At 35.1% G+C, this 15,378-nt stretch overlaps 1 protein-coding gene across 1 annotated transcript; it reads left to right on the top strand.

The window, feature by feature from the left end:
• The first annotated feature begins 14,439 nt into the window (after positions 1 to 14,439).
• LOC149140691 (toll/interleukin-1 receptor-like protein) lies at positions 14,440 to 15,176 on the top strand. The gene is made up of 2 exons (XM_089451046.1): positions 14,440 to 14,972; positions 15,053 to 15,176. Exons 1-2 carry the CDS (start codon positions 14,440 to 14,442, stop codon positions 15,174 to 15,176), a joined length of 657 nt encoding a protein of 218 aa, XP_089307172.1.
• The last annotated feature ends 202 nt before the right edge of the window (positions 15,177 to 15,378 follow it).

Genomic DNA, 15,378 nt, shown 5'->3' with positions numbered 1-15,378 from the left:
AAAAAGTAGGCACACTAAGAAATGAAAGGAAAGTAGAAAGCATGAATCATAGTAGATTTGAGTAAAAGAAACCTTACCAGATTTATGGAGAGCCGAACTCAGTTTATTTTTCACAGATGACCAAAATGGAGCTACATTTTTTGACCAGTCTGTAGTTTTGATATTCTGTTGGAAACATCCACAATCAATCAGAGCATTACTAAATGTACTCTATTTCATTATCAGTTGTAATATTTGATTTATTTTACAGCAAAAGTATGACTTCACCTGTAGTGACAAATCTTGTGCCATCTTCACATAGTCAGTTGTGGAACACCAAGAAGGAAGGCAACATGTGCAACTAATGTTGTCCAAGAGCTCCTGATGTCAATTCAAAATTTGTGATGTCAGAGCGCAACACTTAAACATGTCTCTCTCTGAATTGGAAAAGATTATGTAGCTTGCCATGGATGCAAATTTAAGGTGTTTAGACTTCCTAAATTGTGGGAAAATGTTTTATAATAGATTTGTATCCAGTACTGGCCCCATAATGTTTGCTGGATCTTCATATTTATTGGGTTTTAATTGATGCATCGGGCGAAGTAGACCCATAGGCTAGTTGCAATCCACATGGCTTAGCTGTAACCATGTATATTGTCACTAAACTAAAGGACCCCTTCACCCAAGTGGCCTTCTAGTATTTTGAGTGATTTAGTTATGCAAAAAGAATTAACATAATGCCTTTTAGTCCTAGTGCACCTCACGGTTGCTTATTCATGTACCTGCTCACTAGGCTGCAGAGAGGTCTCCCCTTTCAAGAGGTCTCTGTGGCAGCAGGTCGTCATTATTATCAAACCACCAGGAGCGGCTACTTAGACCAGCTCTTTCATAAATTGTTAAACAAATCTAAACATAGACATCACTTCCTATGTCTGAAATAGCATAATATGTACTATAAAATGTTCTTGAAATACTATGTTTAAAATCAGACTCATGTCAATTTACAGAAGGAATAAATGCAACAAACAAATCTTAAACCCACCTTTTCTTTATCTGGCATGTGCTCCCCACCTCCATTGCCCAAACCAGATCAAAGTGCCCATATGGAAAAGGCTGGTCTAATGCGTCTGCTACTTGAAAATCAACCTGTGCAAACATGGGAAAAATAAACTCTAGTTTCAGTGCAAGAAACTGAAAAAATATTGAAATCATGATAGACTAATTCCAATCTAAATTGAAAATTCCACACCCCACGTCCACCACACGCCTCGGCCACTTTGAATTTTCATCTTCAACACAATAAACATTCGATGTAAATATTCACATCTAATAACAAACATAATATTACTGAATTATTACAAAACTGATGGAATTAAATATAAAGTTGGGACAACTGGCAAGTGGCAGTTTAATTAATGGAACAATATTTAAACTTATTAGATGGTATATTTCGGGAATATTTTAGAATTTGATAATTATAAAAAAAGTAATAAAAATGGTTAAATGGTGGTTTAATTAGTGGAACCATAGCTAAAATTATGTAGATTGTAGATTTTAAAAATATTTCAGAGTCTAAAAATCATAATAAAAAAAAATTGAAAAAATTGACCCTCTCTACTCATAAAAAAGAAAGAGTCAAAACAATTGACCTCTCTCCTCTTCCAATATATTCATGAAATTAACAAACCATTTAACACAGAGTCATTTATCATTCACGTAATTACCTAAACCCATTGATTGAAAATTCCAAAAATATACCAAAATCAAAAGAATCTGCCTACATGAAACAATTGACCCCTCTCCTCTTCCAAGATATTCATGAAATTGACAAATCATCATTCATGTAATAACCTAAACCCAATGATTACAAATTCCAAAACTATACCAAAATCAAAACAAACTACCTACATGAAATCAATAACTGTGTAACGAACCAAACAAGAATAATATGAAGATTGGTTTGCTATTTCTAACCAGAAATGGCTAAACAACAATAATATGAAAATTCGTTTGCTATTTCTAACCAGAAATGGCCGCAAATTTGAGAGGGTCTTGGACCACTCTTGGACCATTCTCATGGTGGTGGTTGTATAACGAACCAAACAACAATAATATGAAAATTGGTTTGGTATTTCTAACCAAAAATGGCCACAAATTTGATAGTGGCGGTTGTGTGATCCAGAATATTGTGGGGAGGAGGAGGGATGTCATATAAGCTGAGGTGCAAATGATCTCCCTGATCAACCTTCCACCCGCACGAGATCTAATCATAGAACTGCGCAACATCCATCCGAACATAGCTCACCAACGCTCACCTCACCGTTGTCCTCCACCATTTTTAAACACAAATCATAACTAGATTTTCACAGGTACCTAAGGGTTTGTAAACATTTATGTCAAGAGTGGATGAATTATAAAGTTCAAATTCGGATAAGTGCATCGAGAGATTGAGTTTATTTAAAATTGGTCAATAACCATCAAATCTTCCAAAGATAGAAATTCGATAATAGAACTAGAGTCAGATAGAGACTTACCGCTGCGAGAAATGGATACAGTCGAAAGTTCTTTCCCAAGGCTTGGCGGGTCGATGGGCTCCATGAATTTTTTTTCCCTCTTCCCCAGATTTATCAATGGCCTTTGTTGCAGTAGCCTCAGAGGGGTTTTTGTTGCCTGTGCTAGGGAAAATGTATGATTCCGAAGGGGATGTCCAACAACTGAAGCTTTTTCATCAGTTACTCGAGTCCAAATTTTTGGAATAGGTCTATCAACCTCTTTCACTACCTTGGAGGAGAAGGCGACAACCTATAGAGAGAGAGGGGCATTTTTTGGGTGACGGTGGAAAGGAAAAGCCCTGTTTGAACCTTATGTGGGTCTGGGGTTCCATAGCGAAATCAAGGAGCCGCACAAGTTCCAGTTAGGTGTCCCGTTCCCTGCACAAAACCCCAACAATCCCCTGCCTCTATCAAACTGGAAGGGAAAAATAGGATTTGTGGAAAATCTGTTTGGAGCCTCAAACACATTCGAAGAGCCCATTTGGGCTTCATTGAGAGTCTTAGCCACGTTGAAAAAATCCTTGAGAACATTGTTCATTTGCTTAAAGCATGAGCTCTGATACCCAGAAAAACTTAAAACATAAAACTATTGAGTTACAAGGACTAGCTATTACAGGAACCTCAAACATAGAAGAAGTTTCCATGCGTTTTTAACACGCTACCAAAGGCAATACTCATCGAGAGCCGGTGTCAGTGGAAGGATAATAGAGTTACAGGAACTTGTAGCAAAACGTTGGTCTCCATTGCTGAAACCTCCTCCAGAATTCAAAAATTCATGGTTTGAACAAAATTGCTGAAACCTTCTCCAGAATTCAAAAATCCAGGGTATGAACAAAATTGTGTCGCCCATTGTTCTTCTTCCATTCTTGAAAGCTCCTCGAGGGTGCTCCTTGAGGGTTTGAACAAAAATGGCATCGCCCACCTCGAAATTTTATTTGGTGACTGGTACGCGGGAGACAAAATGTCTTAAATAAAGTTATTAAATTGCCATGGTATGTTTTAACAAGATGATATGAAAAAAAAAATCTTCTAATGCCTCTCAATGTCTTCCATGGGGATGCATAGATCTTAAATTTCCATTGTATGTATTAACAAGCTGATATGAAAAAATAAAAAAGAATTTCTTCTAATTCCTCTCTATGTCTTCCATGGGATGCATATGCCCTTGATTCATGTAGGTTTCATTGATATTAAGGTCAATATATTTGAATGAATGGTTTATAATAGATATCGCCAATAGCTTCATCAATGTTATTGGTCCCACCACATATATTTTTGATACATTATGGATATTTTTTAGATATTTTTCATCAAATTTGTATATATTTTTTTATTCTTAAATAAATAATGCTTTTGGTGTATATTTTTTTATTCTTAAATAAATAATGTTTTTGGTGTAATACTGAAAATTAAATTTTATATGATTTGATTATGATAAATTTAATAAATAAAAATGGTTGAGACAAAATGAAATTTTAAGATGAAATTAAATAAATGTCTTAAAAATCTATTCATGTAGTAGTGATTCAATGGAATGGAATCATTTTTAAATGCTTTGGAAACTTTTTTTCATGATGTTTTCAGATATATTTTTTTTTCTAGACAGTTTCACCTTTTTCAAAGGGGGAAGAGGCGATAGTCTCTTGTAGTAGTGATTCAATAAAATGGAATCATTCTTAAATTTTTGGAAACCTTTTTCCATGATGTTTTTAGACATTTACCCTTTTTCTAAAAAGTTTCACCACTTTCAAAGGGGCAAGAGGCGACAGTCTCTTGTTGCTCTTTCACAAAAGGTGTCATGTCACTCCTTGTCAAAGGGACTAGAGTGACACGCTTCAAAATGTCACATTCTGCCATGGTTTGAGTCCAGATTTTAAGCCAGTGAGGTGGAAGGGTCTCTAAGCTTGTTTAGGTGTACAGTTAAAAATGAACATTTCACTGTCATTCTCATCTTCAAATAAAAGCTCATGGAAGAGCTCAGTCTTCTCTTTTTATCAATCTGATAAATAGTTTACATATGGAAGAGGGTATATCTTGGCTACAAACATGGGCTATAAAGTTTGGGGCGGCATGGGACAACAATAAAAAGGTCTGTTGACAAATGTAGATCCTCCCAATCTCCCCCTAGGAATAGGCCTCGGTGCAAAATGGCTACATGAATCTTCAAAGGAAATTTAGGATGAATATTGTGCTCGCAAGCTGAAGTTTCATGAACAAGAGATGGGAAAGGATATTGTTGGGACGTTTAAGAAGAATTTAAAGCAAGATACGTAAGCTCAGAAACCCCAAGGAGAAACCCAAGATAAACATATGAGCTCTAACCCTCGTCCTGAGTCATCCAATGCTACTTCTTAACAAAAAGTCTATTATTGGTGTTGGTGGATAAAGAAAAAAAGGAGAGGGATGCTAATGATAGGGAAGGGAGAGTGAAGATGAGATAGATGAGATCGACGTTTCCCCTAGACAACGCCATTTCCCCTATCCCCCAAAGTTTGTTTCCTCTTCTTAATGAAAGGCATATTACATTAAATATATAAATAATTATAAGCTTTCCCAAATCCATCGTGATGATTTCATTATGGGAGTACGGAGCACATCGATATCCAGGGGTCTCTAGATCTATCTACTTCCCTCCTCTCGGTTAGGTTAGTCCTAGCTTCGTATATTCCAAGTTTCGTAAATTCCAAGTTTAGTCCTAGCTTCTCATTTGATGGAAGAACATTGGAATCACTGGCTATTTGTGAGTTGTAGCATATTTTTATCTTGTTTTCTTTCTTTCATTTTCTTGATATATGGTCTTTTTCAATACATGTTTTGCTTACCTCTTTGTTTCACTCACTCACAAGGGAAAACTAGGTCAAAATGCATTGAAATGAACAAATAAGAGTGTGTGCCAAGGACGAAGTGTGCTAGGAGAAGTTCATAATATGATTTTCAAGATACAAGCCTATGTTTGCGATAAGGGGCTCGACAAAGCAGTTTTAAACAAAGGGAGAATTTTTGCTAGGCACAACACTATTTTTCCTTTATCTATTATTTGTATATGACATGTGGCACATTTTGACCAAATTCTCATGTTTTAAACTATTTTATACAGTTGCATATTATACATTATTGTGTATAAGCTTTGGGTCACTCAACTTATATCATATTATATCATGTGTATCTTGTGCTTCTTATGGTTCTTACAAACTCTTAGTTAATGCTTTATTTTTTATATGAACCAGACATACATGTGAAATATTCTCTGTGTAAGTTATGTTGCTTAGTTTTTGTATGTCCATGGCTATATGCAATCCTTGTCCTGGTAAGTTCTTAAGTGGGACAAGTTGAGCTTGGAAATGAGTGCCCTAAGATGAGTTATAGGCAATTCTTAGGTGAACAAGGCACAATCTACTTGTATTAGGTGCAATTGGTCTAGTTATTGCAACCGAAGCAGACCAATGTCACATGAACTGCAGTAGCTAAGGACTTGATTGAGTTCCCAAGTCGTGAAAAAATGTAAGGCTAGTTGTGAGGGTGTGAGTGCCAAGGCGTGCTAGGGAATGCTAACATGTGCCAAATAGTGTAAAGGCATGTCAAATATGCTAAATGTGCCAAGTGCTAAGGCATGCCAAGATGTGCAAGGGTGTCACAATATATGCATGACTTGAAAACCAATAATTACTTGTCAACTTCAAAAATCTATTTATCCTCAACAAAAACTTGGAATTAGATGATTCGCATTTCATTAGAATCATCTTGACGAGCACTATCATCCTTATCCATCACATGTCGAAAATCCATCATGGTTTTGGCCCAAACATCGATGGGTGGAAAACTCCATACTTGGGTTCCAAGCCCCCAAGCCTGCTTGTGGTGCTTTGACCTCCAACACTCGAACACTAGGGCTTGGAGTACCTCCCAAGATACACAAAAATCAACATCGCATACTGCCAAATGAAATTTCTACTGATCATGGTTTTGGATGTCGTCTCCCCACCAATGTTTGCAGTTTATGTGAGATGCATTAATCAAAGCTCAGATGCAGACGTTAGGTAGCTTGGACGAGTCTTAAATCCCACTGGAACCAATGCTAACCACAACTCCATTGTCAAAGATAAAATCATTTTCCTTGGAGTTAAATTTGGGTTTTCAAGATAAATCATTTAGAGTTGAAGTTGGGTTGTCAAGCTAAAGCAGAGGAGAGGTTGTGCACCTTGCTAAGAAGTATTGAGCTACAACTAAATCTGAAGGTAGCCATTTATTTTTCTCAGGAGAAGAATATGAAGACTAGCAAGTGTCTCATTCCTTATACACCACACCAACATGCACACATCCATCTAACCCTCTTCAGTGTTTCCATGGTTATAGGTAGCATTTAATGTTTATAAACTAATGTTAGCATTAGTTTCAAATGTTGGAAATACGAATCAAATAAATGCATGGAACAGATATATTGTATCAATAATATCAATGATATGGTTTGTATTCCTTGGAAGAGGCCAAATAATAGCATCAAATATCTTATTGGTCTTCAAAGTTAAATTGATAGATTTATAGGTTGAGAACAATGGTCGTTTTATGAGCATGGTAAAGTTCATAAAAAGTTTGGATTAATATGCACAAGTACTAATGCTAAGTAATAAAATCGATTACTATATTCCCATGTCATAGAAAACAAGGACTAATAAGAAAAAATACTCCCATCTTCATGTCTCATAGATTAAATTCCAAACTCTAAAGAGAGACTATGAACTGCAATGAATTAACAAACTCTCAATGAATTTCTTGCTCTATTGAAATATTTTGAATTTTGTAATTACTTATATATATGGTTGATGTTATTTCTTGTCTAGAGGTAGTGTGTGTTGAGTGCACTCTAAAGATGTTATTTAAAAAAAATCTCTAGTGTTCGTGAGGGTTTTCGAGGAATCCCTAGTGAGGGATGTTACATGCAGCAACTCTTAACGCTTTCTCTATCCCACTTGCATAATTCAACATGCTTTGTTTGTTTGATGTTGTGGAAAATCTAATCGATCCTTTTCAATAACCTCTTCAACATAAGTGTGGACACAACATCAACCATGAGTGAGAATGATGAGTCAGGAAGATAGGGTCAGTTTTGAGACTCTCCTTCGATGGATCTAGCTCTGGCCATATGATTTTACTGGGCTTCACACATCATCTTTGAAAACTATTATTCTCCCGTCATGGGGTTTAAGCACATAACCATTGAATGCAGTCAGTAAAGTTTCTTTAATTAATTATCGCATCAATAGCTCAGAAAATATATTTTTGGGGCTCTGCACAGTGAGTCTAGCAGGGAATATAGTTTTCAAGGCTTTTCATGGTGAGTCCACTCCAAGGGTTCCTTCAGTGTGGAGACAGTAAGGCCATGGGTCTTTGTCAAATCTCCAATAAATTGAGAGACTCCCAAAACTCCATCCTTGTGCAAATCTTGGTTGAACAAATGTGGGACCAACAATGCCTATTGCTATAAATCCTCCTTACCCAACAATAACATTCCTAACAACAACTAAAAATATGGATTTTTTTAGTATTATTGTGCATCGATTCATATTTACTTTCGTGGTAGGTCTTCAACATTCATTGTGGAAAGAGCTACGAATTGCGATGGATCAACTACTTGAGAGTTGATATGAAATGAGGTATTTTTAGTCCAAATGAATAAAAGCTTATCATTCATTTGCATACCATTTTTAGAAACAAGTTGGTTTAAGTTTCATTGATTTATTAGTTCTTGTTGGTGCATTAAAGGATTGACATTAAGATATATTTTAATGGATTAAATATGTGCAGGGGGGCATACATAACATTCTATCCACCTAGAAGAATAGATTATGATTATTTAATTTACTAGAACTCTTGGATAAAGAAAGAGATTGTTAAGGGTGTGATAATCTCAAAGGATATTGAGGCTTCCAAGGCACATATTAATTTGCCATAATTCTTGTTCAAAGAATCTGCATCTCTCAGCAATGAGAGTAAGCTGCTAAAAATTCAAGAATTTTAACCATCTCTAGAAACAAAAAATGTAAGAACCATAATTTGCAATATATATTACAATGGCACAATGATCTATTGGTTCAAGGACCCCTAGTTTCAAATACATTGAATGGATACAACAACTTGAACCCAATTGAAGGTTCCTTTTGTTATAATCCAAATTCAGAAGAAGAAGAAGAAAAAAAAAAAATGTAATGGAGTTACACTACATCATCCATGAATAAGAGTGACTACATGAGATCCCCGAATATGGAACTATTAATTTATTCTCTCCATGCAACATTGGATCCTGTTGATCATGCTAACATAGCTAGATTGTTGGAATCTGGTTATAACTATAATGGGGTTGTTTTAGGATATTTCAAGTGCTTATACAATGGTGAACATTATAACCATGGCACTCAAAATAGTTGCAACTATTTGCCTCCACTTTATGATGCCAGTGAAGAATCTGCAACCATTGATTTAAAAGATAGTGACAACAATTCACTAAGATATTTGGAGAAAAACCAAAAAAATGAGATCAATATAGCCCAAGAAACATGAGCATAAAATGTGAACAAAGTAATTTAAGATGCAAGAAGTGGAAACAATGATATAACCAATAAATTGAAGATAATAAGCCAAACACTAGGAACAGAGCATTTGTCAACATATAAATTTTTGCACTACCTCATTGTCCACTCTAGGAAAGGTCTTTCTTGAAGATATAGAAGCTTCATTTACATCAAAATATGCCCGCCAAATCATGAATACATTTATATAGACTTACAAATTTTAATCAAATTATCTAGAATATAAAACATCAGTATGAAAACAATGATCAAATGGGAAGAGGGGTAGATTTTAAATGTGTGTAAGAACCAACTCTTGAGTTCAAATACCTAGATTATAATTATACCATCATCCAAGGTCTCCATGCATAGCTCACTAAAGGTGTATCAAGAGGTTATTAGTCCCTTGGCTATGGAATTGGATTGTTTTATTTGTAACTCGAAGAAATGGAAAAGTTGTGGAGACAAGCCACATTCTTCTTCTTTCACTGGGCCATGACAAATGAATAAAGCAAATAGTATCAACCCCTTGGAAAAGGAAAGTTGAGAAAAACAAATACCATGAACAAACAAAGAATATAATGAGTTGAAGGGCTAAAAAACATACCACCCATAACAAACCTTTCCATCCAAAGATTATTCTATGTTGGGCCACAACAAAACATTTCAATGGAAAATTCAAGTAGCCTACTACTACAAAGGAAATTCAAACCCCAACTTGTTGTTCCACTTCTAATTTTACCCAAAATTACCTCATATTTAAAGGTATCACCATATCTTAAACCATCTATATATATATATATATATATATATATCCTTTCGAGAAATAGGGCCATCAAATGAAATTGAACCATACATATTAATGAACCTTATTTTATATATAAATACTAGGATGAACCTATTTTTCTATTGGAAAGAGAGAAAATTTCATATACACTAACAAATCCTAGTACATTAACTGCATTTGAATGAGTTAACAAAAATTAATGGCATCAGGAGAGCGATGATATTATGTTTTTGGTAGAGATCTTTCATCTCTTCCTCCAACACCAAGATTCTTCTTATCTGTTGCAATAAAAATGGAAATCCCTAATGGAGATCGTTGCCTTCACAATTACTCCATTTTTACTAGTGTCTTGGGCATACAATTGAACTCTTTCCCACTAGATCTATTAGATTCCATTTCATTGAGCTACAGTGATAAGTGAGAGATATGCATAGCTCACCAAAGGTGTATCAAAAGGCTATTAGTCTATTGGCTATAGAATTGGACTCTTTTTATTTGTAACTTAGCGAAATGGAAAAGTTGTGGAGACAAGCTCCATTCTTCTTCTTTCACTGGGCCATGTAAAATAATTGAAGCAAATAGTTTGAAGCCCTTATAGAAGGAAGGTTGAGAACAAAAACTTGCATGAACAAACAAAGAATCCAATGAGTTGAGTCGAGAGGGGTATCCCTTTGTAAACAAGCATCCATAGGCTTGTTAGAGTTAGTATGAATCTTTACTAGAAGTTGAGTATTCTCCACATCACCAACCACATCCAATGGAAAGGTACCAACCCATATAATACAAATGATGTTTCTAAATAAGGTGCAGTCAATACCAATAATATCATGTTTTGAATCTATTCTCAAACTTAAATGCCTTGAACTCTAATGCAAAGAGGTCATCATCAACTACAATCATACCAACTAAATCACACATGTTATTAATTTATTTATTAGAAGCTTCACCATCATCAACAAGGTATATTGTTGGATTCATCAATTCATAACTCACTTTGCAGTCACCATCCACATGTGTCTCGCCACTGAAGTCCCACTGCACAACTGACCTTCCACTAGATCCTCCAATATTTGGAACTAGTTTAACTGAAAACAACTTGAGATAACTGACTTTGGTTGCTACAAATTAGCAATCCCACATGCTTAACTAAACTCTATCTCCTCCAACTCAAATTTACTGAGTAAACCGGGTGACACAAGCCATGTCACACAAGTTAACTACATCCAAGTTGTCTATTGATGTGGAAATTCAAATTTTATCAATTTAATCAAGGCAAAATCAAATTGAGAATTTATTTCTCCATTTTTCAACACTCCCTCTCAACAAGAAAGGGATTATCAACCACCCCTATCCTGCACCTGTGGAACTCAAACTTCCCTCTTGACAAAGTTTTTTTCAAAATGCCAGTATCTTGTTCCTCTATTAGAATGTAGTGTAGCAAAATTATCCAACTTTGCACACAGTCCCATAAATGGTGATACTAGATATCTATATGCTTGGATCGATCATGAAATACAAGATTCTCAAAGAGTTTGATGCAACTTTAAGTATCACAGTAGATCATAGTTGGATCTATCATCTCACCAAATAGTCCAGCAAGTATCTTTCTTATCCATATCGCCTCACATGTTTTTTGACTTGTAGCCATGTATTCTACTTCTGTCAAGCTGAGCACCACATATCTTTGCTTCATGTTGTACTAAGGAACAACTGTAAACTTAACACTGAAAACTCCACCTGATGTACTCTTTCGGTCTTATGGACTTTACGCCCAATCTGCATCTATGAAGCCACACAACTTCACTCCCTCTACCCATTTATACCATCGTCCAAATTGGGTTGTTTCTCTGAGGTACCGTAAAACATGCTTAACTGCTTTCCAAAATAATTTGGTTGGCCTAACTATAACTTGGCTTAGCTGGTTTACTACATAGCACATATATGGTCATGTGTTTACAAGATACATGAGTGAGCCCACTGGTTGTTGATAAATGGCAGCATCCACTTCTTCACTTGAAGTGACATTCTCCTTCCTCCAGTTGTTTGCTAGAGGTGTCTCTGTGGGTTTACATCTCTCCATGCATAATCTCTGTAGTATCTCATTTTCATACTTGCCTTGAGAGACAAACAATTCCTTGTAGTCTTCCCATACTTCCAACCAGAGGAAGTACTCCATGAGACCCATGTCCCGCATTTCAAATAACCTTGCAAAGTCCTCCTTGCAGATATGATAAACTTCACATCATTAATTAAAATAAAATCAACAACATATAAGATAATAAAAGGAAATTTACCTTCTATTAAGATGTGATTGAGGTTTGCATCTGCTTCAATTTTGGTGAAGCCCAAACCAGTGAGATAACTATCGATCCTAGAGTACCAAGCACAGGTGCTTGTTTGAAACCATACAACTCTCGCTAAAGTCTGCACACATGAGACTCTTGTTCAAATGTCTCAAAATCTTCTGGTTTCTCAATGTACACCTCCTCCTTAGTAACCCTATTGAGAAATGTTGTTTTTGACATCCATATGGTGGATCTTCCACCCCATTTGCATAGCCAAAGCAAGAATTGATTTAATAGATAAGTACCTTGCTATAGGAGCAAAGGTATGCTCATAGTCAATTATTAAATTGATATGTTTTTGTCTTAATTGTTAATTGTCTTAAATGAGTTTCGTGTCTTAAATATAAAGTTTGCCTTAAAATATTTTTGTCTCAAACTGTTTTTGTTTTAAATATAAAGTTGTCTTAAAATAATTTTGTCTTAAACTGTTTTTATCTTAAATATAAAGTTTAGTGTTAAAATATTTTTGTCTTATATATAAAGTTTGTTAAACTATTTTGGGTTAAATATAAAACTTTGTTTCAAATTCTTTTTGTCTTAAATATAAAATTTTGTCTTTAAATATTTTTATTTTGAATTAGATAATTCAATTAGTATTAAATTTTAATGTAAAATAACTAAAATAAAAAATAAATTTTTAAAACAAAAAAATATTTCCTCTTAAAAAAAATATCTTAAAAATACCCCTCCTGTAGTAGTGTGGGTAAGTGCAGATAATATGGCCTTGGTCAATTCTCTACCATTGTTGCCACCGCCTTATATATTGACAATTAAGGAGCTTGCGTGATAAGATTGAAAAGGGAGGAAACATGACTTCTCACGTATAAGAATAAAGAATGAAGTGGAAAATGAATTCAAGGGAAATATAAAGGAGGCAGACAACGATGTATCTCCGTGGCCTCCGGCGTTACCCGTCCTTCCTTTGCCCGTTTCCTCGTCCTCCCTCTCCTCCGTGGCCTCCGGCGTCACCCGCCCTCCCTCTCACTCCGCGTCGCCCGTCCTCCCTTTGCCCGTTTCCTCGTCCTCCCTTTCTCCGTTTCCTTTTTTTTAATTAGCTGCTTCTTATTATTATTACTTTAAGTAAATATTCCAAAATTTTTATTGTTTCTTTTTAATTAAGTTGTGTTTTTATTATTATTATTATTTTAAGTAAATATTTCTTTTTAGATTAAGTTGTTTTTATTTATTATTTTTCTCTTTTCTTTTACCATATTTTTTTCTTTCCTGTGGAATAAAACTACTTTATTATTATTATTATTAAATATCCCCTTTTAAATCAAGTTGTGTTGTTTTATTATTATTATTATTATTAAATATCCCCTTTTAAATCAAGTTGTGTTGTTTTTTAATTAGTAGTAGGAATTATTAGAAAAAGTTAAGAAGTTCATTCCAAAATCTACTGTCATTATAGAATGGTTTGAGTAAATATTTCCTTCTGAATGCCTATAAATACACGCCATGTCCAGTATTTTTTTTTATTATTATTATTAGTCAAAAATAGGATCCAAAATCTGATGTCATTATAGGATAGCTCGATAGTGTATTTTTTTATTATTATAGTAAAGAAAAAATAGGATCCAAAACCTGATGTAATTATATGATAGCTCGATAGTGTAATTTTTTATTATTATTAGTCAAAAAATAGGATCCAAAACCTGATGTCGTTATAGGATAGCTCGATAGTGTATTTTTCTTATTATTATTAGTCAAAAAATAGGATCCAAAACCTGATGTCATTATAGGATAGCTCGATAGTGTATTTTTTTATTATTATTAGTCAAAAATTAGGATCCAAAACCTGATGTCATTATAGGATAGCTCGATAGTGTATTTTTTTTATTATTATTAGTCAAAAAAATAGGATCCAAAACCTGATGTCATTACAGGATAGCTCGATAGTGTATTTTTTTATTATTATTAGTCAAAAATTAGGATCCAAAACCTGATGTCACTATAGGATAGCTCGATAATGTATTTTTTTATTATTATTAGTCAAAAAACAGGATCCAAAACCTGATGTCATTATAGGCTAGCTGGATAGTGTATTTTTTTATTATTATTAGTCAAAAAATAGGATCCAAAACCTGATGTCATTATAGGATAGCTGGATAGTGTATCTTTTGATTTTGTTATTACAAAGATTATAGCTTGTATCATTTATAAATAACAAGGATACATTTTTCTATGTTGGGAAAAAGAAATTGCTGTGTGTAATGGCGGGTTTCCTTTTTCGTTCATCCCTGTGCTTCTTGAAGGCCAATTGCAGGAGATCAATAAGATGCAAGTACGATGTTTTTCCAAGCTTCAGAGGGAGCGATATAAGAAAAGGGTTTGTGGGTCATCTCGACCGCGCACTCACAAGCGCAGGCTTTCGCGCGTTTCTCGACACCCGGGATATGAACCGCGGGGACGATATTTCTAGATGCCTAGAGAATGCTATTCAGGAGAGTAGGATACTTATTCCGATATTCTCCCCAAATTATGCTCAGTCATCCTGGTGCCTGAGAGAATCCTCGTTGATTGCGCGGGAAGTACGAAAGGGGTCGGCCATCGCCATTCCTCTGTTTTACGACGTCAGTCCTTCGCAAGTTCGGCGGCCAGAGCTATGCGGTGGCGCATACGCTGTTGCATTCCAAGAGCATCGAAAAAGTGGGAGATACAGCGCAGAAGAAATCAGCGAATGGAAGGATGCTCTCTTCCAACTCTGTCGTCTCTCTGGCTACTCGCTTCAAGATGACTTCAATGGGTTCGTAACTCTCTTCCCATTCCTCTCTTATTTGTTTATCCGTTTCTTTGACTTGATATTTCAAACTCTCTGCATTGCAGCTATGAAGCAGCCTTGGTGAAAAGGGTCGTTGAAGAGGTGGCTAAACATTGCAAGAAGTGCCCTGCTGCGGAACATTGCAAGAAGTGCCTTGCTGCGGACTGCAGATTTCTGGAATATCTGTGAATTAGTGGATTGCAGATTCTTGGAATAGGTCGGAATGCAACAAAAGAATAGCAGTTAGGTCAAATAAATGTTGTCTCTTAAATTCTGGAATATTTGAAAAATTTGCAATAAAACAAAAATGCAAAATTTGTAATAAAATAAAAATACCTTACCAGCGCTTGTCATCAATTTAATACTGTCTGTTATCAGTGCTCAATGAATT

The sequence above is a fragment of the Pinus tabuliformis genome, chromosome X (assembly GCF_031772625.1).
Source record: "Pinus tabuliformis cultivar Carrire ecotype Pingquan chromosome X, CPIR1, whole genome shotgun sequence".
NCBI classification, from domain to species: Eukaryota; Viridiplantae; Streptophyta; class Pinopsida; order Pinales; family Pinaceae; genus Pinus; species Pinus tabuliformis.
This window is presented reverse-complemented; position numbering and strand designations above follow the sequence as displayed.

Bases quoted from the DNA above. Each gene is read 5' to 3' on its own strand.
- LOC149140691 (XM_089451046.1), top strand. From the start codon at position 14,440: ATGGCGGGTTTCCTTTTTCGTTCATCCCTGTGCTTCTTGAAGGCCAAT. The intron at 14,973-15,052 runs GTTCGTAACTCT...TCTGCATTGCAG, and splicing joins CTTCAAGATGACTTCAATGG to CTATGAAGCAGCCTTGGTGA.